Source organism: Heptranchias perlo, chromosome 3 (genome assembly GCF_035084215.1).
Source record: "Heptranchias perlo isolate sHepPer1 chromosome 3, sHepPer1.hap1, whole genome shotgun sequence".
NCBI lineage: Eukaryota > Metazoa > Chordata > Chondrichthyes > Hexanchiformes > Hexanchidae > Heptranchias > Heptranchias perlo.
The window spans coordinates 106,174,066-106,200,311 of NC_090327.1; the positions used below are offsets into that span (position 1 = coordinate 106,174,066).

At 43.2% G+C, this 26,246-nt stretch overlaps 1 protein-coding gene across 1 annotated transcript in view; it reads left to right on the forward strand.

Annotated features, from left to right (window-relative positions):
- LOC137308584 (docking protein 6-like) overlaps positions 1–26,246 on the forward strand; it is a 187,770-nt gene that overhangs the window by 90,462 nt on the left and 71,062 nt on the right. The window contains exons 3-4 of the mRNA XM_067977202.1: positions 8,403–8,522; positions 25,622–25,811. Of these exons, the coding sequence (XP_067833303.1) occupies positions 8,403–8,522; positions 25,622–25,811 (310 nt within the window). The remainder of the gene's footprint in view (positions 1–8,402; positions 8,523–25,621; positions 25,812–26,246) is intronic.

Genomic DNA, 26,246 nt, shown 5'->3' on the forward strand with positions numbered 1-26,246 from the left:
GCAAGTTAGCCTGATATCAGTAGTAGGGAAAATGCTAGAATCTAGTATTAAAGACATAGTAACAGGGCACTTAGAAAATCATAATATGATTAGGCAGAGTCAACACGGTTTTATGAAAGGGAAATCGTGTTTGACAAATCTATTAGAGTTTTTTTGGGGGTGTAACTAGCAGGGTAGATAAGGGGAACCAGTGGATGTAGTACATTTGAATTTTCAAAATGCATTCGATAAGCTGCCACACAAGAGGTTGTTGCACAAGATGAAGGCTCATGGGACTGGGGATAATATATTAGCATGGATTGAGGATTGGTTAACGGACAGAAAGCAGAGACCAGGAATAAACGAGTCATTCTCGAGTTGGCAGGTTGTAACTAGTGGGGTGCCACAAGGGTCAGTGCCTCAGCTGTTTACAATATATATCAATGACTTAGATGAAGGGACGGAGTGTAATGTATCCAAGTTTGCTGATGATACAAAGCTAGGTGGGAAAGTAAGCTGTGAGAAGGACGTAAGAGTCTGTAAAGGGACATAGACAGGTTAAGTGAGTAGCCAAGAAGGTGCCAGATGGCGTATAATGTGGGGAAATTATCCACTTTGGTAGGAAAATAGAAAAGCAGAATATTTTTTAAAAGGTGAGAGACTAAGAAATGTTGGTAGTCAGAGGGACTTGGGTGTCCTTGTACATGAATCACAGAAAGTTAACATGCATGTACAGGCAAGCAATTAGGAAGGCAAATGGCATCTTAGCCTTTATTGCAAGGGGGTTGGAGTATAAGAGTAAGGAAGTCTTGCTGCAATTATATCGGGCTCTGGTGAGACCACACCTGGAGTACTGTGTACAGTTTTGGTCTCCTTACCTAACGAAGGATATACTTGCCTTAGAGTGGGTGCAGCGAAGGTTGACTAGATTGATTCCTGGGATGACAGGGTTGTCCTATGAGGAGAGATTGTGTAGAATGAGCCTATATTCTCTGGAGTTGAGAGGTGATCTCACTGAAACATATAAAATTCTTAGACAGCTTGACAGGGTAGATGCTGAGTGGCTGTCTCCCCTGGCTGGAGAGTCTAAAACAAGGGGTCATAGTCTCAAGATAAGGGGTCGGCCATTTAGGACCGGGATAAGGAAAAATTTCTTCACTCAATGCGTTGTGAATCTTTGGAATTCTCTACCCCAGAGGGCTGTGGATGCTCAGTTGTTGAGTATATTCAAGACTGAGATCGATAGATTTTTGGACTCTAAGGGAATCAAGGGATATGGGGATCGGGCGGGAAAGTGGAGTTGAGGTCAAAGATCAGCCATGATTTTATTGCATGGTGGAGCAGGCTCGAGAGGCCATAAGGCCTACTCCTGTTACTATTTCTTATGTTCTTATTGCAGGTTATAACATAATCAGAAAGGATAGGGAAGGAAGAAGGCGGGGGTGGGTGGTGGAGTAGCTGTATTAATTAGAGATAACATAATGGAGTAGAATAAAGAGACATAACGAACAGAAGGATGCAAACAGAATCCACATGGATTGAAATAAAAGATAAGAAGGGATCGATCATGCAAATAGGGGTATACTACAGACCATCTAATAGTGGAAAGGAGGTGGAGGAAGAACTATGTAAGCAAATATGTGAAATGAGTAAAGGACATAGAATAACAATCATGGGTGATGTTAACTATCCCAAATAAACTGGCAAGAAGAGGTAGGTAAAAGAGTACAGGAAATGGAGTTTTTAAAATGAGTGCAAGTGCAGGAGAACTTGTAGCAATCTTTTTTTTTTATTTGTTCATGGGATGTGAGCGTCGCAGGCAAGACCAGCATTTATTGCGCATTCCTAATTGCCCTTGAGAAGGTGGTGGTGAGCCGCTTTCTTGAACCGCTGCAGTCCATGTGGTGAAGGTTCTCCCACAGTGCTGTTAGGAAGGGAGATCCAGGATTTTGACCCAGTGACGATGAAGGAACAGCGATTTTTTCCAAGTCGGGATGGTGTGTGACTTGGAGGGGAATGTGCAGGTGGTGTTGTTCCCATGTGCCTGCTGCTTTTGTCCTTCTAGGTGGTAGAGGTCGCGGGTTTGGGAGGTGCTGTCGACGAAGCCTTGGCGAGTTGCTGCAGTGCATCCTGTGGGTGGTACACTGCAGCCACGGTGGGCCAGTGGTGAGGGGAGTGAATGTTTAGGGTGGTGGATGGGGTGCCAATCAAGCGGGCTGCCTTGTCCTGGATGGTGTCGAGCTTCATGAGTGTTGTTCGAGTGGCACTCATCCACGCAAGTGGAGAGTATTCCATCACATTCCTGACTTGTGCCTTGTAGATGGTGGAAAGGCTTTGGGGAGTCAGAAGGTGAGTCACTTGCTGCAGAATACCCAGCCTCTGACCTGCTCTTGTAGCCACAGTATTTATGTGGCTGGTCCAGTTAAGTTTCTGGTCAATGGTGACCCCCAGGATGTTGATGGTGGGGGATTCGGCGATGGTATTGCCGTTGAATGTCAAGGGGAGGTGGTTAGACTCTCTCTTGTTGGAGATGGTCATTGCCTGGCACTTGTCTGGCATGAATGTTACTTGCCACTTATCAACCCAAGCCTGGATGTTGTCCAGGTCTTGCTGCATGTGGCCACGGACTGCTTAATTATCTGAGGAGTTGCGAATGGAACTGAACACTGTGCAATCATCAGCGAACATCCCTATTTTTGACCTTATGATGGAGGGAAGGTCATTGATGAAGCAGCTGAAGATGGTTGGGCCTCGGACACTGCCCTGAGGAACTCCTGCAGCAATATCCTGGGGCTGAGATGATTGGCCTCCAACAACCACTACCATTTTCCTTTGTGCTAGGTATGACTCCAGCCACTGGAGAGTTTTCCCCCTGATTCCCATTGACTTCAATTTTACTAGGGCTCCTTGGTGCCAAACAATGCTGCCTTGATGTCAAGGGCAGTTACTCTTACCTCACCACATAATAAGGTTGAAGATAAAGATTGAGAAGGACATAAGTAAGACAAAGACCAAAGTAATTACCAAAGACCAAGGTCCCTGAAGGTGACAGTACAGGTAGATAAGGTTGTGAAGAAGGCATATGGAATGCTCTCTGTTATTAGCCGAGGTATAGAATACAAAAGCAGGGATGTAATGATGGAACTGTATAAAACGCTGGTAAGTCCACAGCTTGAGTATTATGCACAGTTCTGGTCACCACATTACAGGAAGGACATAATTGCTGTGGAGACAGTGCAGAGAAGATTTACAAGAATGTTGCCAGGGCTTGAAAATTGCGCTACGAGGAGAGATTGGATAGGCTGGGGTTGTTTTCCTTGGAGCAGAGGAGGCTGAGGGGTGACTTGATTGAGGTGTACAAAATTCTGAGGGGCCCAGATAGAGTAGACAGGAAGTACCTGTTTCCCCCAGCGGAGAGTTCAAGAACTAGAGGACATAGATTTAAGCTGATTGGCAGAAGGATTAGAGGGGACATGAGGAAAAACGTTTTTACCCAGAGGGTGGTGGGTGTATGGAATTCACTGCCCGAATTGGTGGTCGAGGCAGGGACCCTCAACTCTTTTTAAAAAGTACCTGGACCTGCACCTAAAGTGCTGTAAGCTGCAGGGCTACGGACCGGGTGCTGGAAGGTGGGATTAGAATGAGCACCTGGTTGATCTTCGAGCCGGCGCGGACACGATGGGCCGAATGGCCCCCTTCTGTGCTGTACCTTTTCTATGGTTCTAATAAATTGGAAAAAAGCTGATTTTCAGGGGATGAGAATGGAACTAGGGAAAATAAAGTGGAAATATTTACTGATAAACAAAGAAATAGAACACCATTTGGAAACATTTACAACGGTGATCAATAGAGTCCAGGAGAAATATATCCCACTAAAAAGCAAGAACAATCTAACAAGTAATGATACACCATGGATGAATAAAGAAATAAAGGCAAAATTGAAACTAAAGAAAAAGGCATACACAAAGGAGAGGATGACAAAAGGGAATACAAAAAGGTTAGGAAAGAAATTTAAAAAAACAATTAGGAAGGCAAAGGGAAACTACGAGATGAAATTATCAAGGAATATAAAAAGAAATCGTATTCTGCAGACACATAAATAACAAAAGAAAAATCAGGATAAGGATAGGGCCATTAAGGGATACACACAATAAATTTGCAGGTAATGATGGCAAAATGACAGAAATATTTTTAATAATTACTTTGCCTCAGTATTTACCAGGGAGACTAACATGGTGGGCATGACATTAGAAGAAGAGATCAAGAAAGATATGAAGACATTTAAGATAAAAAGGGGGGAGATAATTGATAAAATAACCAAACTTAGAGAGGATAAAACCCATGGTCCGGATAGATTGCATCCGTGCATGTTAAAAAAAATTAGGGAAGAGATAGCAGAGGCACTATTTCATATATATAAAAAGTCATTAGAAATGGGAATAGTGCCAGAGGACTGGCGGACATCTAAGGAGATTCCTATACTTAAAAAGGGAGATAGAACCAGTCCAGGGAACTATAAACCAATTAGCTTAATGTCAGTGGTAGGAAAGATAATGGAATCTTTACTCAAAGATGGAATAGAAAAACATCAAGAAACTGAAAATATAATAAAGAATAGTCTGCACAGATTTCAAAATGGAAAGTCATGCTGACCAACCTTATTGAATTCTTTGAAGAAGTAACAGAAAGGGTAGACAAGGGTAATGCAGTAGATGTAATATATTTGGATTTTCAAAAGGTCTTTGATAAGGCACTACATAGTAGATTCATGACTAAGGTCAGAGCATATGGAGTCAGGTGACAAATAGCAGAATGGATAGCAAGCTGGCTACAAAACAGAAAAGAGAGAGTAGATGTTAAAGGTAAGTTACTCAGACTGGCAAAAGGTGGGAAGTGGTGTGCCACAAGGATAGGTACTGGGACCACTGTTGTTCACCATTTACATAAATGATTTGGACTCAGGAATCGGGAGTACAATTTCAAAATTTACAGACAACACCAAATTGGGGGTATGGTTAATACCGAGGAGGACTGTGACAAAGTACAGGAAGACATAAATAAACTTGCAGAATGGGCATGTAATTAGCAAATGAATTTCAATACAGAAAAGTGTGAGGTATTACATTTTGGTAGGAAGCATAAGGGGACCACATACTGCTTGGATAATAAGCATCTAAACGGCATAGAGGAGCAGAGGGATCTAGGGGTGCAGATACACAAATCACTAAAAATAGCAACACAGGTTAATAAGGCCATAAAAAAAGCAAACCAACCACTGGGGTATGATAAACTTCTGTGGAACCTTGGTTAAATCACACTTGGAGTACTGTGAACATTTCTGGTATCCACATTATAAAAAGGATATAGAAGCATTGGAGAAGGTGCAAAAAGATTTACTAGGATGATAGCAGATCTAAGAGGATATATTAATCAGGGAAGGCTGAACAGGCTGGAGCTCTTTTCTGTGGAAAAGAGAAGACTGAGGGGTAACCTGATAGAGGTCTTTAAGATTATGAAAGCATTTGATAGGGTAGACATAGAGAAGATGTTTCCACTTGCGGGGGAGACCAGAACTAGGGGCCATAAATATAAGATAGTCACTAATAAATCCAATAGGGAATTCAAGAGAAACTTCTTGACTCAGAGAGTGATTAAAATGTGGAACTCGCTACCACAAGGAGTAGTTGAGGCAAATAGCATAGATGCGTTTAAGGGGAAGCTAGATAAGCACTTGAGGGAGAATGGAATAGAAGGATATGCTGATTGGTTAGATGAAGTAGGGAGAGAAGAGGCTCATGTGGAGCATAAACACCAGCATAGACTAGTTGAGCCGAATGGCCTGTTTCTGTGCTGTACATTCAAGGTAATCCTATATAATAGTTCCAGTCCTGCCTGTCACAATAGAGCCAGTGCATCTCCAGCAATGGCTTCTTCTCCCATCCTTGCATGGTCACCTCAGGTATTTTCTAAGTTTCCATCCTTCATCTCCTCTTTCCTTATCTCATACTGCCCCTTGGCAACATCTTCACAGGCATGGGGTCTGCCGATAATACCCAATTCTATGTTCCACCCTGCTCCCCAGCTGTTCACTCAGGCTGAACCTAATATACAAAATCTCAGTGCTCTGTTTTACGCTGAGTTCAACATCAGCCTACGCATCTCATCCCTCCTATTTTCAACTCTGTAACATCGCCCGCATCCATTGTTGCCTCACTTCCGCTGCTGCTGAACCCCTATCCATGTCTTTGTGATCTTCATGCTCAATTACCTAAACACTCTCTCCATCCTCCTGAGATCCACCCTTCATAAGCTGCAACTCATCCAAACCTTGGCCACCTGCATTTCATCCAAAACTAAATTGCACTCTCCTATCACCCTGTCCTTACCAACTTCTATTGGTCACCCATCTCCCAGTGCATCAACTTAAAAATCCTTGCCTTCATGTACAAATCCCTTCATCCCAATTTCCTTCAGCCTTATGTGTCAGTGCATGACCTCTACTTTTTCATTTCTGGCCTCCCTTTCATTCCCCCACTGTCCATTCCACCATTGGTCACAGAGCTTTCAACCATCTCTGGAACCCTTGCTATCTCTCTTGTCTCCTCCATACCTACTCTTTGACGAGGCCTTCGGTCATCGCCCCTAACCTTTCTCATTACTGTGAAAAGTCCAGTTGTTACCACTGTGAAGCATTTTGGGATGTTTTATTATGTTAACTAGCCAGGAAAATGTAAGTTGTTATTGTATGAGAAGTGATTTTGATATGAGAGACCCTAACAAGGTTTACATTTTGTTATGAACATAAACTACAGGCCAGTGAACCCAAGGGAAATAATTTTAAAGGTTATTTATTGCTTAATGAATCAATAGATCTGACATGAAATAATGCATTTACTATGAAAAATCTCTCACCACTCTACAAAGCACTGAAGTCCATAAGCTTCTCCATTTATATGGTATGATGATCAGTTTTTATTGCTGGCAGATTTCCTGGGGTCAACCTAATTTACTTACTTCAGGTGGAATCCCAATATTATCTCCTGCCTGTGCCAGTGCGGTGAAAATGGCTGTCTGCGAGTCATGTAAGGAGAGGAGCCTTTTGTAGTGGACTTTACAATTTAATAGGCTTTCTGCTTGCCCTTAGCAATGCTGGACGCCAGTAACTTGTTGGCATCATGAGTTTCTGATATTGTGATGTATGTCGTCACTCTGCCATTATCACCTACTTTCAATGTCCACTGATATTTCCAGCAGTAAATCCCATAAGTGGTGGCCAGCGATGGCAGTTGGTGCATCTGTTCCCTACCCGATTTCTTGCTCCACCATTAAATGAAATACAACTGAAGAAAATTCGAGCCTCCATGTTACATTTGCACCTGATTGGCTCAACTATCATATTAATAAAATAGTAAAAAGTCAGAATTGAACAGATAAATCAATAAATACTAATATTAATGCTAAGTAGAACTTACAAATAAATGAATAAGTGGATGAAATTGGGCTTCGGTAATAGTGCAAAATGGACGATTGCAAACCAGTAGCTCGTTTTACACCCTGCCCGATTCTTTTTTCCATTGAAGTCAGCTCAGATATAAAACTGGATCATTAAGATTGAAGTCTCTCAAAGAAAATAACTGTTGAATTTGTCTCTAATTGACCGAAGGAGGTACATATTCACAGCAATTGCCTTTCTAGTTTTAAATAGACAGACCAGATAAAACGCAAGTCCATCTTAGCTGCACAATAATACATTGTGTGTTACTTGGCACAACACTCCTGTCCTTACAAAATATTGTATGCTCCGACTCACTATTAGCAACAAACAGAACACCCACTCGTACATTAAATCTGTATGACTCTTGTGTCCAAATAATATACTCATCATTGTCACAATGAGCTGATTTATTGTCAATTTGTAGTGAGGCCTAAATGCAGGTTAAGCTGATGTTGTAATTATTGCTTGACTAAGGATGTAAGAGCCACAGCTTGTCACTGTGCCTCTAATATATTGATGATTGTGTGATCCCAGTATTGAACTTGATTTGGTTGTTATATTAAACACAACATAATAGAGTAAAAATCAATCTGAATTATATTAAAAATTGTCAACCTTAATTTTGACCTTTTCTGTAATTAAAATGGTCTTCAAACTTGAACTGGTTACTTTGTTTATATTGATCCAAAGTCCGTTATGGTGATCAATTCTGGCTGATATTGGCCTCAGGAAAAAGGTACACAGACATTATATTAATTAATCCAAACAGGCTTCATGACTCATTAATCAAATGATGAGTAAACTAAAATCTAAATACCTCAAGCTGCAGATGTCTTTCATTGCTAATCGTTCTACTTAGCATTAATATTAGTACTCCGAACAACACAGGGTGTGATGATCTTATGTGTTGCCATGTATTTGTTCACAGAGCTGGAGGCAGAGGAATGGTGTAAGCTTCTTTCTGTTGAATGCTTAGGATCCCGACTCAATGACATCAGTTTTGGGGAGCCAGACCTACTAGCAGCCGGTGTTCAAAGAGAGCAAAATGGTAGGTCCATATATTTACCTAACATTCTTTACTGAATCAATAAAGATATTGAACACTTTAGGTTTTGGTTTTGAACCATTTTGCTAAAATTATTTCTGTTATATACATGAATCTTCTTTGTACATCTTTCATGACTTGTTTATAATGCCACCTTGACTAAGTAACATCAGGCTTAGATCTGCGGTAAGCAGTGTTTACATTATTAAGGACTGACTTGCTCTGTGCTCTGGTCTGGAATGCACTAGTATTTGTTTTTCCCTAGTATTGTCGCTCTATCTCAATTTATACCATTCTTATTCAGAGGGTCAGATGCAGCTGCTGGTGAGCATCTCTGCTGATGTCATCGGTGCTGCTCCATGGTCAGCCTCTGGGATAACCTACCACTTTAGTATGCTTGAAAAGACCCTGTCATGGCCAGTTTCACCCCTTTGCATTCAACCCAGATGCAACTGTCATTCTCATCCCTTGGAGGAAGCTGGAATAACAGGTAGTTTGCAGTTATATTGCAGCCAGTGCGACTATCTCCTTGAGTTCTCGCATGGCCCTTGACAAAACTTGATGCATGTCATTTTGGCCACTTCACTCCCTGCTTATATTGCAATTTTGTATCATATTAATTCAGAAACTGCAGTATAATTAACATGCATAAGGAGATAATTGAAATGAACTCCAGTAACATGCTGAAGATCGCCACAATCTCTAGAACCAAGGGACATGGGTTCAGGCTTAGAAGAGGGAAGGTGCGAGGACAGTTTAGATTTACCTGCTTTACGAATAGGTTGGTGAATGTATTGAACAGACTGCGCAGTGAGGTATTGGAGGCCGATTATGTGGAAAAATCTAATGCAGAATCCGATAGATATTGTGGGAGTGGGTGATTGAGAGAAAGGGTCGATTTTAACACCCCGTGCAGGGCTGAATCGGTGTGTGGGAGGGGTTAAAATCAGCCGAGTCCACTTATTGGGCTGAGGTCACTCCGTTCACGCCTGACACCATTTCACCTTCGCCGACTTTCAAGTAGGCCGAGGCTCCCGCTACTGACAGGAGGGGGCCAAAGGATTCCTTGAGACTCAGGCTCCTCCAGGCCTCAGAAGGAATCGTTGAGCTGCCCCTGCCCCTGTCTTCCCTCTCTCCCTCCCCACACCGGTGTATCTGTATGAACAACCTCCCCCTACCCTTATGTTTATGCCGGCGTCCTGGGTGGCACCTGGCTTTCAACCTAAATTCCTGCTCCTGCCCACCAGCTCTGATGTAATTCCCACCAGCTTTGGGAGAGAGACGGATTTGAAAAATTTAAATGAGGCCCGGCCATTAAAATCGATTAGCGGCCCGGAGGAGCCTGATTCCCAAGGAATCCTCTCGAATAGCAAAAATTAAAACTTACCTTGGCCTCTGCTGCCTTCTGCCAATTTTCTCTGGTCACTTTGTCACCAGGTAGGCACTCCCCCCCCCCCCCCCCCCGAGTTGCAGTAGAAATAGTGTTGTGGTGCTAATGACATCATTGGGCTCGATTTTTACATTTTAATTTGGCCCCCTCCTGCCAGTAGCGGGAGCCTCGGCCAACTTGAAAGTCGGCAAAGGTGAAACGGTGCCAGGTGTGAACGGAGTGACCTCGGCCCAATAAGTGGACTCGGCTGATTTTAACCCCCACCACACACCGATTCAGCCCTGCAGGAGGTGTTAAAATTGACCCTTTCTCTCAATCACCCACTCCCACAATATCTATCGGATTCTGCATTAGACTTGCGGGTGCACCACCCATTTCGGGCCCCCCATGCACCGAACTCACCCTGAGTTAAAATTGACCCCAGTGTTTTTTTTTGGGTCTGGCCAGATAGACCACAGAGTCTTTTCCCATCCTGCACTTTCCCAGGTTCGTATGTAAAACTGGACCACTAAGGTTGAAGATCTACAAACTGTTGTGGTCCAGTATGTTGGTGTTCCAAATTCTGTGTCCTGGAGTTGTAGGATGAATGCTTATGACCATGTTTCTCCGGAAGGGATTCCTGGTATTAAGGCAAAAGTGTCAAACAAAAGTTATTGAAGGAGTGAAAACCAAATGGCATCACCATTAGAATCAAACTTGTCTTTTTTATTAGCAGTTTTCACTAAGAAACAGTTAATGACCAATTTTTTTTTTCTATGTGAGTGTTACAGGCTTACCGGCAGTGGAATATATAGTTAGCACCCTGGCAACAGCTATATCATCCTCTTGGCAGTAATGCCAAGCTTTGCCACCAATATTCAGGCATGTTAGTCGATATAATGGAAAATCCTGACACTTTTTCCATTGGCAAAGCGATAAATGTATATAACTTTACAGTGCAGAAGGAGGCCATTTGGCCCATCGCACCCATCCTAGCTCTTTGAAAGAGCTAGTTACTTAGCACCATTCCCATCGTATTTCTGGTGAGGGCATTCCATATCTTGATGACCCTCTGTGTAAAACAAAAATTTTCCTAACCTTTTGCTTTGTTCTTTTGGTGATGATCTTGAATTTATGCCTTCTGGTTACTGCGGTAGTATACAGTTGTGCTGCAAATTCTCCCAACATGGAGCCTGCAACCCTCTGAGTACGAAGTGAGGTAAGAAGGCTGCCACTGAGCCAAGCTGACACAATACGAACAGATTCTGGAATAAAGAGCACAAAAAGAAATGTGTGCGGCTTTAGTCTTATATAGTGAGACAGAAATTCAACTTGGATGGTGGAGTAAAATGGGCGACATCACATAGGCCGCCCCTTCTGCTTCAATGGAGATGAATATCAGGCGGGGCGTACAGTAGGCGACCTATGCGTTACCCCCCTTAAATGTTACCGCTCAAGACAGATTTCTACCCCAGAGAGTTAACATGCCATATACAGGTATCTTGTGAGGGCAGTGTACCGAGTGTTTGTTATTTGTCACATTTCAGGATCACAGAGAAAATCCAGTGTAAGAGCAGCAGTGCCTGTGTATTTGGAAAGTAACTGAACAGTTGCTGAAGAGCTGTGCTTTGTCCTCCGTGATGCTGCACCATCTTTTTATTGAAGTACTATTAAAATGCTTTGCAGGACAACTCTATTACACTATGCAAAACGTGAACACATTAACCTTAGCAAACATGCATAGCTCAGCAAGTGTCTTCCTCGTCTGCTCCCAGGTTCAGGCCAGAGGTGAGACAGCATTAACTTTCTGGGGCCGATGGTACAGTGGTGATGCTGTTCAAACACTGCATTAATAGAGTCAGGTCAGCTCATTTGAATAATTTCCTGGTACTCAGTGTGTAGCTCTTAACACGTTGGGAGCACCAGGGCTGGAATTTATGGCATCAGCTGTTTGTGAAATGCCTTTTATGGTGATAGTCACTATTCAAACCAGATTCAACCATTTATTGTTGTTTCTTAAAAGGCAGGGGATTTACATGGTAGCGTCTCAAAGAAGTCATTAAAATTCTTCAAATACCATACAAATAGATGGAGAAATGTATATTAAATGGTGAATAAAATATTCATGGGAGTGTGTAACAAGGTTAGGATACATCTGAGACATTCTAATAACGTTATAAATCACAAGATCAATGTTCCACTGGTTTATAAGGTCATCAGGGCCTCAGGGTTGGCACACTCCTACAAACCTCTCATTTCATACGAGGTATATCTGAAGTTTGGATGGCACTAGCTGGCATTTGTGAGTTTTCTGTCTGCCGGTGCCATTTATTGAGATGTTAGCGGACTTTGTACAGACATTGTTTACTTTATCACACAGTGCACAAACTTTATTAAAATTCACGGGAATGAAAACAGCATATTACGGGGGTTCTGATGAAAATTCTGAGAATATCAACTTTACATGAAACGAACAGAGGATTTTCAGAGACATAATATGCTGTATTTTACTGGGAATTTTCCATGTTGGGAGTACAATACTATGACATAAAATTAATGTTATGAAAAATTAGAAAACTGTCAGTTACTTGCAGCAGGCAACAGTTGAGAGTGTATGTGTGTGGAGTTTAAGTGACAAACGTGTCAGGCTCAGTTGCGATAGGGGCCAAAACTGGATACTCACTACAAGGGGTCACCCATGAAGAATGGCCCTCGGGCTAAGCACTGTAAAGTTGTTATTGATCATGTAACCTAACCCGATGAGATTTACTGTCGTTGGGTGAGGTGAAAATATCATTGAAAAAATGGGAGGAGAATAGAGGGAAATTTACTGTACATCTAACTCGTGCTTGATGTTGACACTGGATGCTAAAAGTAGAAAAAGTGCTATATTCTACTCCAGTGCAGTACTGACTGAATGCTGCATTGTCAGAAGTGTTGTTCTTCAAATGGAACATTAACCCAAAGCCCTGTCTGCCTGCTCCTGTGGTTCAGGTGGACATTAAAGATCCTATAGCACTATTTGAAGAAGAACATGGAGTTTTCCCAGTGTCCTGGCCAACATTCCTCCCTCAACCAAAGCAGACAAACTGGTTGTTCATTTTGTGACTTTTTGTGGGAATTTGCTATGTGGAAAATGGCCACTATTTTTGCCTAGATAACAACAGTTCCTGCACTTCAAAGTAATTAATTGTATGTGAACTGTTCTGGAATGTTTCTGAGATGTGTGATAAGGTGCTATATAAATGCAAGCCTTTTATCTTTCTTTATTCCCTAGCATTGACATCACCTTCTCTGATGGGACCAAAACATGTCAGCAAAACTATGAACTTAAAAATAATGCTAATTATGTATTCATGGTATGGAACTCATAAGAGGGTAGTCTTTACATCTCTGCCAGTGTCTGACGGTCATTAAGTCAGCAAGTTGTGAAAATCCAATCGAAGACATTTCTCAGTGAGCAGGCAATTACAGGTTGCTGCTGTCATAAGAGATTTGTTGCAACTTTGCAGTTCTTTCAGTTTTGATGCTGCAGGGTTTTTCAAAATTGGGCAATTTGACACCTCTCTGGACCAAGCTACAAAGTGCCACGGGTCTTTTTAAACTCTGTGACATATATGCCGACTAGGTTAGTGTTAGCAATTATGACAACACAGTACGAGTCACAACTGTTGCAGCAGTTTTGAAGATACTGCCCTACATTCCAGTGTCAGCTCTGGCATAGCTTGTCCTGTTCTACATCGATCTGGTTATAAGCTGCTCTTTTTCTCTGCATTGTTGAACCAGTACATCTAATAAGATTCCACTGTATGACATTCTTCATTTATTAATTACCTGAACTACTTCTCAAACTAATTGCTTCCTGCTTCTATTCTGAGCAACACTGGAAAGCTTTCACGGGATATCTATTAGGAGGGATTTTTAACACATCTGGTGCAAAACACCATTTCATTGACAAACTATGGGCAAATTCTGGTACACTTGCATTCCAATTAAAATTATATGATGCACACTATTTTGGGAAGACACAAAAGCCTTGTGGCGCTGTTTGGCTATTGGCAGGTTTGAAACAAACTCAAATGGAAGTGTGTTGTTTGCAGCAGTGTTCCACAGTCGGCTCATTAGCATTGCTTCAGCTGTGGATTTAGACAGGTCCAGGGAGAACACCAGTGGTGGGAGCAGAAAATTGCGTATCAGTGAAATTTAAAGAGAAGGGCACAATTAAAGTGGAGTGTTGGAATAGGGGTACAAAGATTCTAAAAAGGTTCAGAAGGCCTTTCCATCTATTTACAACCTGTGCCTGTGCTGAAGGGGGAAGGGACTGAGAAATACCATACAAAAATGAATGGAAAAGAAACCCAAGATGCAAGCACAAGTCCACAGACAAGTGACCCGACCCTTGTTTGATGGCTGTTGAAATAGAGGTGGTGCTGCATGAGGTGGTTGCACGGAAGATGGCCCTCTATGCCACTGCGTGGCATCAGCCCCATAAGTCAGCATTGTAGCATTCCTGGAAGGAGGCACAGCCAAGTTTAAAGCCACAGCTGACCCTTATTGTCACTGGCTGTACCAGTCCTGTATGGCATGGTAGCTGCTGGTATCCTTACAGTAGATGGGACAGCTCTGTATCTGGCTTTTTACTAATGTGGGCTCTCCAAAGACAGTTCCCCATGGTCATTGCGAGGTAAGTGATTAAGGGCCTGTAGATATGGTTGGTGAAATTGTGGCAGATGCGACCAATCAGAATAACCTGGCATGCCTTCTTTCATGCCGTGCTACTGAAAGCAAGTCACACTGTGATTGGAGAGCTTCCGAAGAGGCACCAAGATTATAGTTAGTCAGGCGTCCACATACTTCAGTGGTGCCTGTCATGATTTTGGTTCTTTTACCCTTTTTATCCTAGATATTGTTGACTTCCATGTTTCAAACCACACAATAAGGTGAGCCTTACTCTCTACTCCTTGGAAACTACACCTTGGCACAAAGAAAAATAAGTTTGAGAGGGACTGAACATCTGCCCATTTTATGCTACCAGCTGCCTAATTCACAGTGGGTGTCCAGCAGTGGAAAATCCAGGCTAAATGCTTTTATTTATTCTGCACTCCCATTTACTGAGATGTATCTTACTTATGATGCACTGTGAGAAGAGGGGATGCAAAAAGGCTTTAAATACAGCACTCAGGCACTGGAGAAGCCATTTAATTTCAGATCAGGTATTCAGAGGTATTGGTTTTTGAAAATAGATACAGTATTCATTTTTTAATAGAGCCCCTTTCCTTTTTTTTCAATGAAGGAAACAAAAAGATGCTTAAACTGTTTCAAGCATGGCGATTTTGTCCCCATAACCCTTTTAGAATTCAGTGTGCCAGGACACCAGGGGAAAGAGCACATAAATTTTCTGGCTTTGCGCTTCTGGCTGGGAGCCTCGCCCAGCAGGCATTTTAGAAATTTGGGTTCACTGTGAGCATAATTTTTCGACCATTTAAATTAACGGTACAGATTAGACATGCACTGTCGGCAGTCAAAGCTCCCCACCAGAAGTACAAAGTTAGAAAAGTACCCCTGTATATATATTCTGTTCTTCAAGATGGTGAGAGTAACTGAAATGATGCCTCAAGCCATTGTGAGGTCTGGTGCAAGAGCACCCATCATAATACATCCTTCAAGAATAGAATTCATCCCTCAGTGTAAGAATGCCAGCGACTGAGGAATAATGTCCCCTTATCAAAGACTCTCTCATGTCAGTTTTACAAAAAATATGTATTTTAAACAACTGAGCACTACATTTTATTTCTTCTTCTGACAGACCTCCAACATAAATGTTCAAGATGAGAGTTGTCTGGTTTGCTAAGTAGGAATTTATGAAACTGACAAGAATTATGCTTTGAAATAGGGGAAACTGCAGCTTTCAATAATGCATGAGAAGCATGTCTGCAATAACTCAAAGCCCATGCTGTAAGCTTTATTGAAATCTAGAGATGCTATTTATGCATAAAAAAGGCTTGTGTGCATTTAAAGTGGTAAATAACATAGAGTAATATATGGTTTGAGCGATCAAAGAATATGGAATTAACTAAACGTTTGAAAGAAGATATGACCATTGCTACAGATGCTTATCTGCTGAATTTTAATTTCGTTTATACAGAATAAAGGCAATTTAATTATGTGTTTTGTTTGGTTAGTCCATTTATACTTAATGAGGGTGTCAGTGTCAGTGTCTGTATACCCAGTTTCAAAATCAAATGTAATCTTGGAATCCACTAACAACTTCTCAGAATTCTATTGAAATGCAAAGTACGGCAGAAAGAGACTAAATACTCTCAAATGTGTGACAAGATGTAAATCAGTGGCACTGGGAAATATTCTGCAAAGTGACAAATTGAGCTTTAGTGCCCTGCAGAAAGATCCTCTTAATGCCAGAAAAAGTGACAGACTTTTCATTCTCCTGGGAGAAAAAGACATCACCACATCCTTTGAAGCAGCTGCTAATTCTGGTAAGGGATATACATTTTTTAAGTTACTTAGAGCAATATTCTTCAATAATAAATTGGCCAATAATATTCAGTGAAGTCTTGCAAAGCCTCATGCATGATATCCTGTGTTTGTAATTAGTTACTATGCTAAAGTAAATAAATTGATGATTGTTTCTTTTTTATCTGGAATGGTCTTATTGTAAAATCCTTGAGCAGTTTTAATATTGTATTGTATCTAGCCCGAAGCCTAGTAATGCAAAGTTCCTTTCCTATCTCTACAGATAATTCTTCCATGTGGTCTTCGTTCGTGGTCATTCCAAGACTTCAGCAGGCTATCAGAGTAGGAGGCCAATGAAGATGAAAATGTCTGAAAGCACACACCACACCCTCAGAAGATGGACACAGAATGCGGGGTGCAGATCTTATATTGTGCTGCAAGTGACATGCGGAGGACATACCATCCAGAATCCTTCAAAGGCCAACTCTTGATAATTCTACACAGGCCAGAGCATCTTCCACAAACAATCAGCTAACTGAGAGGTGCTGGTCTTTCAAAACCCCAACCGTGCACCGAGAGTACAGCGATGAAGTGTATTCAGCTGCTTCATCAGGCCATTGACATTGTCTGTGACACTGTTTGGTCTGGTAATTCCTAAATGAGATGGCCATATTGTATAACATGGTATAGTTTGGGTGCACACATCTGGTATAACAGGTTGGCTTGTAGTTAATCTGTCCACCAAGCTGAGAAGAAATCTGCGGCCTTGCTCCTTACAGCTGCAGAGTAACAGCTTTTGTATACCAGTCAGTGGAGGTTCTGAGGCCAGCATCAAGTTTTTCCACAGAATTCAGAATGCAGCCCTGTGAAGGATCCTACAGGTGATGGATCCTCAAAAAGCTCAACAGCTAATCCATTATAGAACCTGTAAATGGCATGCATATAAAATTCTGAGGGAGCTTGACAGGGTAGATGCTGAGAGGTTGTTTCCCCTGGCTAGCAAGTCTAGAACTGGGGGGCATGGTCTCAGGACTTTGCAAAGTCCTCCTCACTAATATCTGGAGACTTGTGCCAAAGTTGGGAGAGCTGTCCCACAGACTAGTCAAGCAACAGACTGACATAGCCATACTCTCAGAATCATACCTTTCAGACAACGTCACCATCCCTGGGAATGTCCTGTCCCACCGGCAGGACAGACCCACCAGAGGTGGCAGTACAGTGATTTACTGTCAGGATGGAGTGGGCCTGGGATTCCTCAACATTGACTACGGACCCCATGAAATCTCATGGCATCAGATCAAACATGGGCAAGGAAACCTCCTGCTGATTACCACCTACCGCCCTCCCTCAGCTGATGAATCAGTCCTCCTCCATGTTGAGCAACACTTGGATGATGCACTGAGGGTAGCAAGGGCACAAAATGTACTCTGGGTGGGGGACTTCAATGTCCATCACCAAGAGTGGCTCGGTAGCACCACTACTGACCGAGCTGGCAGAGTCCTGAAGGACATAGCTGCCAGACTGGGCCTGCGGCAGGTGGTGAACGAATCAACACGAGGGAAAAACCTACTTGACCTCGTCCTCACCAATCTACCAGTCGCAGATGCATCTGTCCATGACAGTATTGGTAGGAGTGACCACCGCACAGTCATCGTGGAGACGAAGTCTCGTCTTCGCACTGAGGACACCATCCAACGTGTTGTGTGGTACTACCACTGTGCTAAATGGGATAGATTCAGAACAGATCTTGCAGCTCAAAACTGGGCATCCACGAGGCGCTGTGGGCCATCAGCAGCAGCAGATTTGTATTCCAGCACAATCTGTAACCTCATGGCCCGGCATATTCCTCACTCTACCATTACCAACAAGCCAGAAGATCAACCCTGGTTCAATGAGGAGTGTAGAAGAGCATGCCAGGAGCAGCACTAGGCATACCTAAAAATGAGGTGCCAACCTGATGAAGCTACAACACAGGACTGCATGCATGCTAAACAGCGGAAGCAAAATGCTATAGACAGAGCTAAGCGATTTCCACAACCAACGGATCAGATCAAAGCTCTGCAGTCCTGCCATATCCAGTCATGAATGGTGGTGGACAATTAAACAACTAACGGGAGGAGGAGGCTCTGTAAACATCCCCATCCTCAATGATGGCAGAGTCCAGCATGTGAGTGCAAAAGACAAGGCTGAAGCGTTTGCAACCATCTTCAGCCAGAAGTGCCGAGTGGATGATCCTTCTCGGCCTCCTCCCAAAATCCCTACCATCACTGAAGCCAGTCTTCAGCCAATTCAATTCACTCCACGTGATATCAAGAAACGGCTGAGTGCACTGGATACAGCAAAGGCTATGGGCCCTGACAACATCCCGGCTGTAATGCTGAAGACTTGTGCTCCAGAACTAGCCGTACATCTAGCCAAACTGTTCCAGTACAGCTACAACACTGTCATCTACCCGACAATATGGAAAATTGCCCAGGTATGTCCTATCCACAAAAAGCAAGACATATCCAACCCGGCCAATTACCATCCCCATCAGTCTACTCTCAATCATCAGCAAAGTGATGGAAGGTGTCGTCGACAGTGCTGTCAAGCGGCACTCACTCACCAATAACCTGCTCACCGATGCTATGTTTGGGTTCCACCAGGACCACTCAGCTCCAGACCTCATTACAGCCTTGGTCCAAACATGGATAAAACAGCTGAATTCCAGAGGTGAGGTGAGAGTAACTGCCCTTGACATCAAGGCAGCATTTAATCAAGTGTGGCACCAAAGAGCCCTATTAAAATTTAAGTCAATGGGAATCAGGGGGAAAACTCTCCAGTGGCTGGAGTCATACCTAGTGCAAAGGAAGATGGTCGTGGTTTTTTGGGGCCAATCATCTCAGCCCCATGACATTGCTGCAGGAGTTCCTCAGGGCAGTGTTCTAGGCCCAACCATCTTCAGCTACTTTATCAATGACCTTCCCTCCATCATAACGTCAGAAATGGAGATGTTCGCTGATGATTGCACAGTGTTCAGTTTCATTCGCAACCCCTCAGATAATGAAGCAGTCCATGCCCACATGCAGCAAGACCTGGATAACATCCAGCCTTGGGCTGATAAGTGGCAAGTAACATTCGTGCCAGACAAGTGCCAGGCAATGACCATCTCCAACTAGAGAGAGTCTAACCACCTCCCCTTGACATTCAACGGCGTTACCATCGCCGAATCCCCCACCATCAACATCCTGGGGGTCACCATTGACCAGAAACTTAACTGGACCAGCCACATAAATACTGTGGCTACAAGAGCAGGTCAGAGACTGGGTATTCTGCAGCGAGTCACTCACCTCCTGACTCCCCAAAGCCTTTCCACCATCTACAAGGCACAAGTCAGGAGTGTGATGGAATACTCTCCACTTACCTAGAGAATGCAGCTCCAACAACACTCAAGAAGCTCAACACCATCCAGGACAAAACAGCCCGCTTGATTGGCACCCCATCCACCACCCTAAACATTCACTCCCTCCAAGGTGTACCATCCACAGGATGCACTGCAGCAACTCACCAAGGCTTCTTCGACAGCACCTCCCAAACCCACGACCTCTACCACCTAGAAGGACAAGGGCAGCAGGCACATGGGAACAACACCACCTGCACGTTCCCCTCCAAGTCACACACCATCCTGACTTGGAAATATATCGCCGTTCTTTCATCGTCGCTGGGTCAAAATCCTGGAACACCCTACCTAACAGCACGGTGGGAGAACCTTCACCACACAGACTGCAGCGGTTCAAGAAGGCGGCTCCCCACCACCTTCTCAAGGGCAATTAGGGATGGGCAATAAATGCTGGCCTCGCCAGCGATGCCCACATCCCATGAATGAATTAAAAAAAGGATAAAGGGTTGGCCGTTTAAGATTAAAATGAGGAGGAATTTCTTCACTCAGAGGGTTGTGAATTTTTAGAATTCTCTACCCCAAAGTGCTGCGGATGCTCAGTTGTTGAGTATATTCAAGATTGATCTTTGGACCCAAGGGGAATCAAGGGATATGTGGATCGAGCGGGAAAGTGGAGTTGAGGCCAAAGATCAGCCATGATCTTATTGAATGGCAGGCTCGAGGGGCCGAATGGCCTACTGCTGCTCCTATTTCATATGTTCTCATGAATATACATTGTCATAGAACATTAGTAATAGTTCAACTTATATTCATTGGGCCAAATTTTGCTGAAAAAGTAATGGCGTATGAACGAAGAGCTGAAGAGTGCAGGAAAAAGTTGAACTAACCGGGCACGCTGTGAGATGTTCTGCTCCAGCAAATTCCAGCTATGTCTTTACAATGTTTGAAATTAAATACAGGTTCTATTCTTTACTTTGAACAATATACAAAATTAACAACGGGATACCTCTTAATGGGCCAGATTTTGCTGGAGCGGGGCATCTAGGTTTTAAAAAGTTTTGCCCACAAAGTTGCTGGAAGTGCAAGCTGATAACGGCACAGCGAGAGAAACAGGGTATCTGAGACCTGAGTGGACAACGGGACAAACAGTCTATCTCCTTAACCGATGAGATTAAAGGCTTGAGAAATAAATTGAGGAGGAGGGTGAATTAGAGTGGGTGAATTCAATGTCAAATCAGGTATAGAAGGAAAAATAAAGGGAAGGAAAGAAAGATTGGATTAAGAGAGAGAAAAAAGAGACGAAAAGTAAAAGTAAGAAAAAAAAATTAACTTTTAACATTTGACATTTAAAAAATCTCCTAAAACTATTCACAACCTGACAGTCATTAACAATTATCACGTTGTTTAAAGGGTATTTACGCTGTTAATTACTAGACTTAACTTTCTGTGGCGAGTTTAATGTGCAAATGCAGCAGCTTCACATAAACCACAGGGTGATTAAAGGCAAAGCTAATGGCAGAGCAGTGCAAATCGGCCAGCAATTTGTGGTGATTCGCAATTCACGGGCTATCTCTTCCTCGCTACAAGTTGCTGGCTGATTTGCACATTAATAATGGTGTGCATCGTTCACATGCCATTTTTTCAGCAAATTTCAGCCCCATACATTACTTTCTTGTAAGGGTTATTTCAACCACAACAACAACTTGCATTGATATAGCGCCTTTAATGTAGTAAAAACTAAGTTTTTACTGCATTAAAGATGTTTTACTACATTAAGTTTTTAAATAACTACAATTTGATGTACATTCACGTGTATGGTACTGGTAAATTGTTAACTGAACACTTTTTTTATTTGTTCATGGGATGTGTGCGTCGCTGGCAAAGCCAGCATTTATTGCCCATCCCTAATTGCCCTTGAGAAGGTGGTGGTGAGCCGCCTTCTTGAACCGCTGCAGTCTGTGCGTAGCAAGTTTGTACAACTGAATGGCTTGCTAGGCCATTTCAGAGGGCGATTAAGAATCAACCACATTGCTGTGGGACAGGAGTCACAAATCGGCCAGACCGGGTAAGAACGGCAGGTTTCCTTCCCTAAAGGACATTAGTGAACCAGATGGATTTTGATGACAATCCAGTAGTTTCATGGCCACCATTACTGATACTAGCTTGATGGCCCCCTGATGGGAGTAAGCACATTGTAGCAATTATACTTCTCTTTTGTTATTCTTTGACAGAAAATTCTAGAGGGTCTGAAAATAAAAAATCAGGTAGTTATTACCACAGCAATTAGAGTTTTTCTTTGGACATAACACATATTAATTTTAATTAATTGTGACATTATAGGGAAAATTCAGCGCTTCTGATCTCTATGATCAAAAGGAGCACCGACAGAGATAGAACTACAATACTGCAGCCCTGATGTCCAACACTCCCTTCTAGAACAGCTTTCTGCTGGGAGCACTGAATTTGATCTGTTTATTCGACTAAACAGCTTTTGTTTAATCACCACTTTGCCCAATGCTTAGTCCTGAACTGAATTTGCATCTCCACATCCATTCTGTCAGCAAGACTGTCTTTTTCTTCACCAGATGGCCTGCCTCCACCCCTACTTCCTCCCCACTGCCATGGAAAATTTAATCCATGGCCCTGACTTTCCTCAGACTTTCTGCCGCTGCGCCATTGTGAACCCCGTTTAAGCACGTACACGAGGCTTCCGCCGCCGCACTTCCAACAACAGAATGACCGAGGGAGTTCGTGACCATGTCTTTATCATCTTGGGGCTTGATTTCACTAATACTTTCCGAGCTAGGCTCCACAAACTGCAACTTATTCAGAGTGCTACTGGCCATGTTCTTACCTGTTCAAAACCTTGCACTTTCACTGTCTTGGTCCTTAACAACAACTTGCATTTCTATAGTGTCGTTAACATAGAAAACCATTCCAAAACGCTTCACATTGATGTAATAAGACAAAAAAATGAATGCAAAGTCATCGAAAGAGGTATTGGGAGGGTGACCAAAAACTTAATCAAACAGGAGGGTCTTAAATGAGCAGAGGGAGGTGGAAAGACGGAAGGCTTTAGGGAGGGAATTCTACAGCATAGAGCCTTCACGGCTCAGCACGGGTAAAGGGAAGAGGAGATGACAAGAGGCTAGAGTTGGAGGAACAGAGAGTGCTGGAGGAGGTGACAGAGATAGGGAAGAGCAAGGCCATGAAGGAATTTAAACATGAAAATGAGAATTTTAAATTAGAGGCTTTGGGGTACCAGGAACCCATGTATGTTAACAAAGACAGGAGTGATGGATGAGCGGGACAGTGCAGGATAGGATACAGGCAGCAGAATTTTGGATGAGCTGAAGCTTACGATGGGTGCAGGATTGAAGGCAGGCCGGGAGAGCATTGGAATAGTTGAATCTAGAGGTGACAAAGGCTTAGATGAGAGTTTCAGTTGCAGGTGGACAGAGGTAGGGGCGGAGACGGACAAGTTACAGAGGTGGAAGTAGACGGTCTTTGTGATGGAAAAGGGTATTGGGTCTGAAGCTCAGCTCAGGGTTAAAAAGGACAGTGAGATTCTGAACAACTTGGTTCAACCATATCGATAGGGGAAGGGGATGGAATTCCTAGCAAGTGTACAAAGCAGCGGTTGGGGCCAAAGACAATGGCTTCAGTCTTCCCATTGTTTAACTGGAGGATATTGCAACTCATCCAAGATTGGATGTCAGACAAGTATTGTGACAATATAGAGGCCGTGGAGGGATCAGAGAGGTGGTAGAGCAGTAGAGCTGGATGTCATCTGCATACACGTGGAAGCTGCCTCCTTGTCTTTGGATGATATTGCTAAGTGGCAGTGTGCAGATGAGGAACAGGAACTGGCTGAGGAGAGATCCTTGGGGCCCTCCACAGGTAGTTACATGGAGTGGGAAGAGAAGCTATTACTGGAAATGCTCTGGCTACAATTGGATAGGTAAGAGTGGAACCAAGTGAATGCAGTCCCACTGAGCTGAACAACAGAGCAGAGGCATTGGAAGAGGATGGTGTGGTGAACCTCCAGATAGGTCGAGGAGGAATAGTGCACTATGATGATAGTCACAGAAGATTCCATTTGTGACTTTGATTAGGGCCATTTCTGTGTTGTGGTAAGGCAGAAAGCTGACTGGAAAGATTCAAAATGGAGTTACAGGAAAGATGGGCACAGATTTGGGAGGCAACAACACGTTCAAGGACCTTGGAGAGGAAAGGGATGTTGGAGATGGAATGGTAGTTTGCAAGGACAGAGGGGTCAAGGGTAGGTTTTCTGAGATGGGGGTGATGATGGTGGTTCTGAAAGGTAGGATGAGTACCTGCGGAGAGACAGCCATTTATAATATCAGCTAGCATGGGGGCCAGGAAGGAAAGTTGGGTGATCAGATGTTTAGTGGGAATGGTTTCAATGGAACAGAAGGTGGCTCTCATCACCACTATGAGCTCAGAGAGGGCATGGGTGGAGTTTAGAGAGAGACTAGAGAAAGATGCGATTTCAGGGCTAGTGTGGGGGTAGCCTGTGGGATGGTTTGCTTTTGTGGCAAGGGGATGCAGCAGAGGCAGTTGAACGGATGGTCTCAATGTTAGTGACAAAGAAGTCCACGAACTTCTTGTACTTGTTGTTGGATCCGAAGCGGGTAGAATGGGGGATTTAAAAAGATGGCTCGCAGTGGAGAAAAGTAGCCAGAGGTTACCTTTGCTCTCCAGGATGATGCTGGAGTAGTGACCAGTTTAGGCAGAGGAAAGTGAGGCCCAATAGCGCTGAATGCGGTCCTGCTCCTCGTCAGGCTTTACTTGCTCTCCAAACCCCTACAAATCAACTTCAAAGTCCTTGTCCTAACCTTCAGATGTCTTCAGGAACTACCCCACTAACTTCTCCAGCTTTATGTTCCCGTTTGCATCTTTGATTCCTCTGATACTAGGCTACTCCCTCTTTCCATTCCAATTCTCTTCCTTCTTTCCCATCCTCACTTGGGATGCTCTTTCGCCACACCATCTAAATCGCCTTCCCAAAGTCCCTCTGTCTTGCCTTCATCCTTCCTGCTCGCAAAAGCCTATTGAAGACAACTATTGAACAAATCTTTTGACCCTGTCCCCTAACTTCATTCGATCTGTTCTTTCCCTCTTGGTGTCTACTTTCTTCTTATCGCTGTAAAGCAATATTTGTGAAAAGGGGATCACTCTATAAAATCTGTTGGCTATTAAAGGGGATCTCCCTTGATAGCTTACCGGTGTTTGATGTAGTATTGAAACCTGAAGGCTCAGAGGGTTCCTAATCTGTTCTGAGTTAGCTACGGCAGTGGTAGGGATGCTACAGTTAGTCTCAGTGGCCTAGAAATTGGATGAAGCTGCGCCCATTTTTCGGGTGCCTAAACCTCCAATATGGCAGGCAGGAAGTGCGTCCTCATTACAAGCCAGAAGTGCGCCACCAGCCATTTGGTTTAGGCAAAAATATAGGCAACCAAGGCCCATGCCTGAAACAGGGGTTAGGCGCTTTGCATATTCAAACTCCCGTTTGAGGCCCCCTCTGCAATATTGGGTTGTCTGGCGCCAGCTGTGTTTAGGAAAACATATGGCCTAACAGGCGGTCCTTAAAGAGACTCAGATAGAATTTGATGTAGAAATAATTTCAATGTACCAGAAAACAGTCTTAAATGGTATCATAGATATTAGTTAACAATGTAAAACTGTATATTGTTCTGGTAAATAGGATTGATTTTTCTTCTTATGTCATGGTCTACAACAGTGACTTTTTGCAATGGAACAGATTTAAATAAACCCAGATCAAACTTGCCATTGCATTGTGACCAAGGATCTTATAATGAAGATGCAGTTTACAATGCTTTTTTCTGTTCTGTGTTTCAGAGCGGTTCAACGTGTACTTGATGCCAACACCCAACTTGGACATTTATGGAGAATGCACCATGCAGATCACACATGAGAACATCTACCTGTGGGATATCCACAACCCCAGAGTGAAACTTGTTATGTGGCCGCTCAGCTCTCTCAGACGTTATGGAAGAGACTCAACTTGGTTCACGTTTGAGGCTGGCAGGTAAGCATGTTATTGAGCTTCCTCTCAATATATCTGCGGTAATTAATGGTCACATTACAAATTTATTTTCTAGTTCTGAGTAGCTGTAATCTGCATCATCATCATCATCTTCTAAGTAATTAAGGATAGCTCTAGAACCTGCTGGTTAGAAAAAATCAACCCCTGCAAATATTGACACATTCCCAGAGCTCTCCCGTTCTAAATTCCAAAAGACAATGTCACCTACCTGAACAAAAGCAGAAAGTGTATTAGCATTCAGCAACGGAATTAAAATGCTAGTATGTCAAAAAATACAGAAAATATATAGGATATAAATTTCTGAGTTTGTGTAGAAGGCAGGCTGTGCTGCTCACTGTTTCCTGTTACGTGCTGTCTTTGGATGAAGCTCCTTGTCTTTGGTGCAAACTTTAAACATTGGCCCAAAGGTTATGTCTC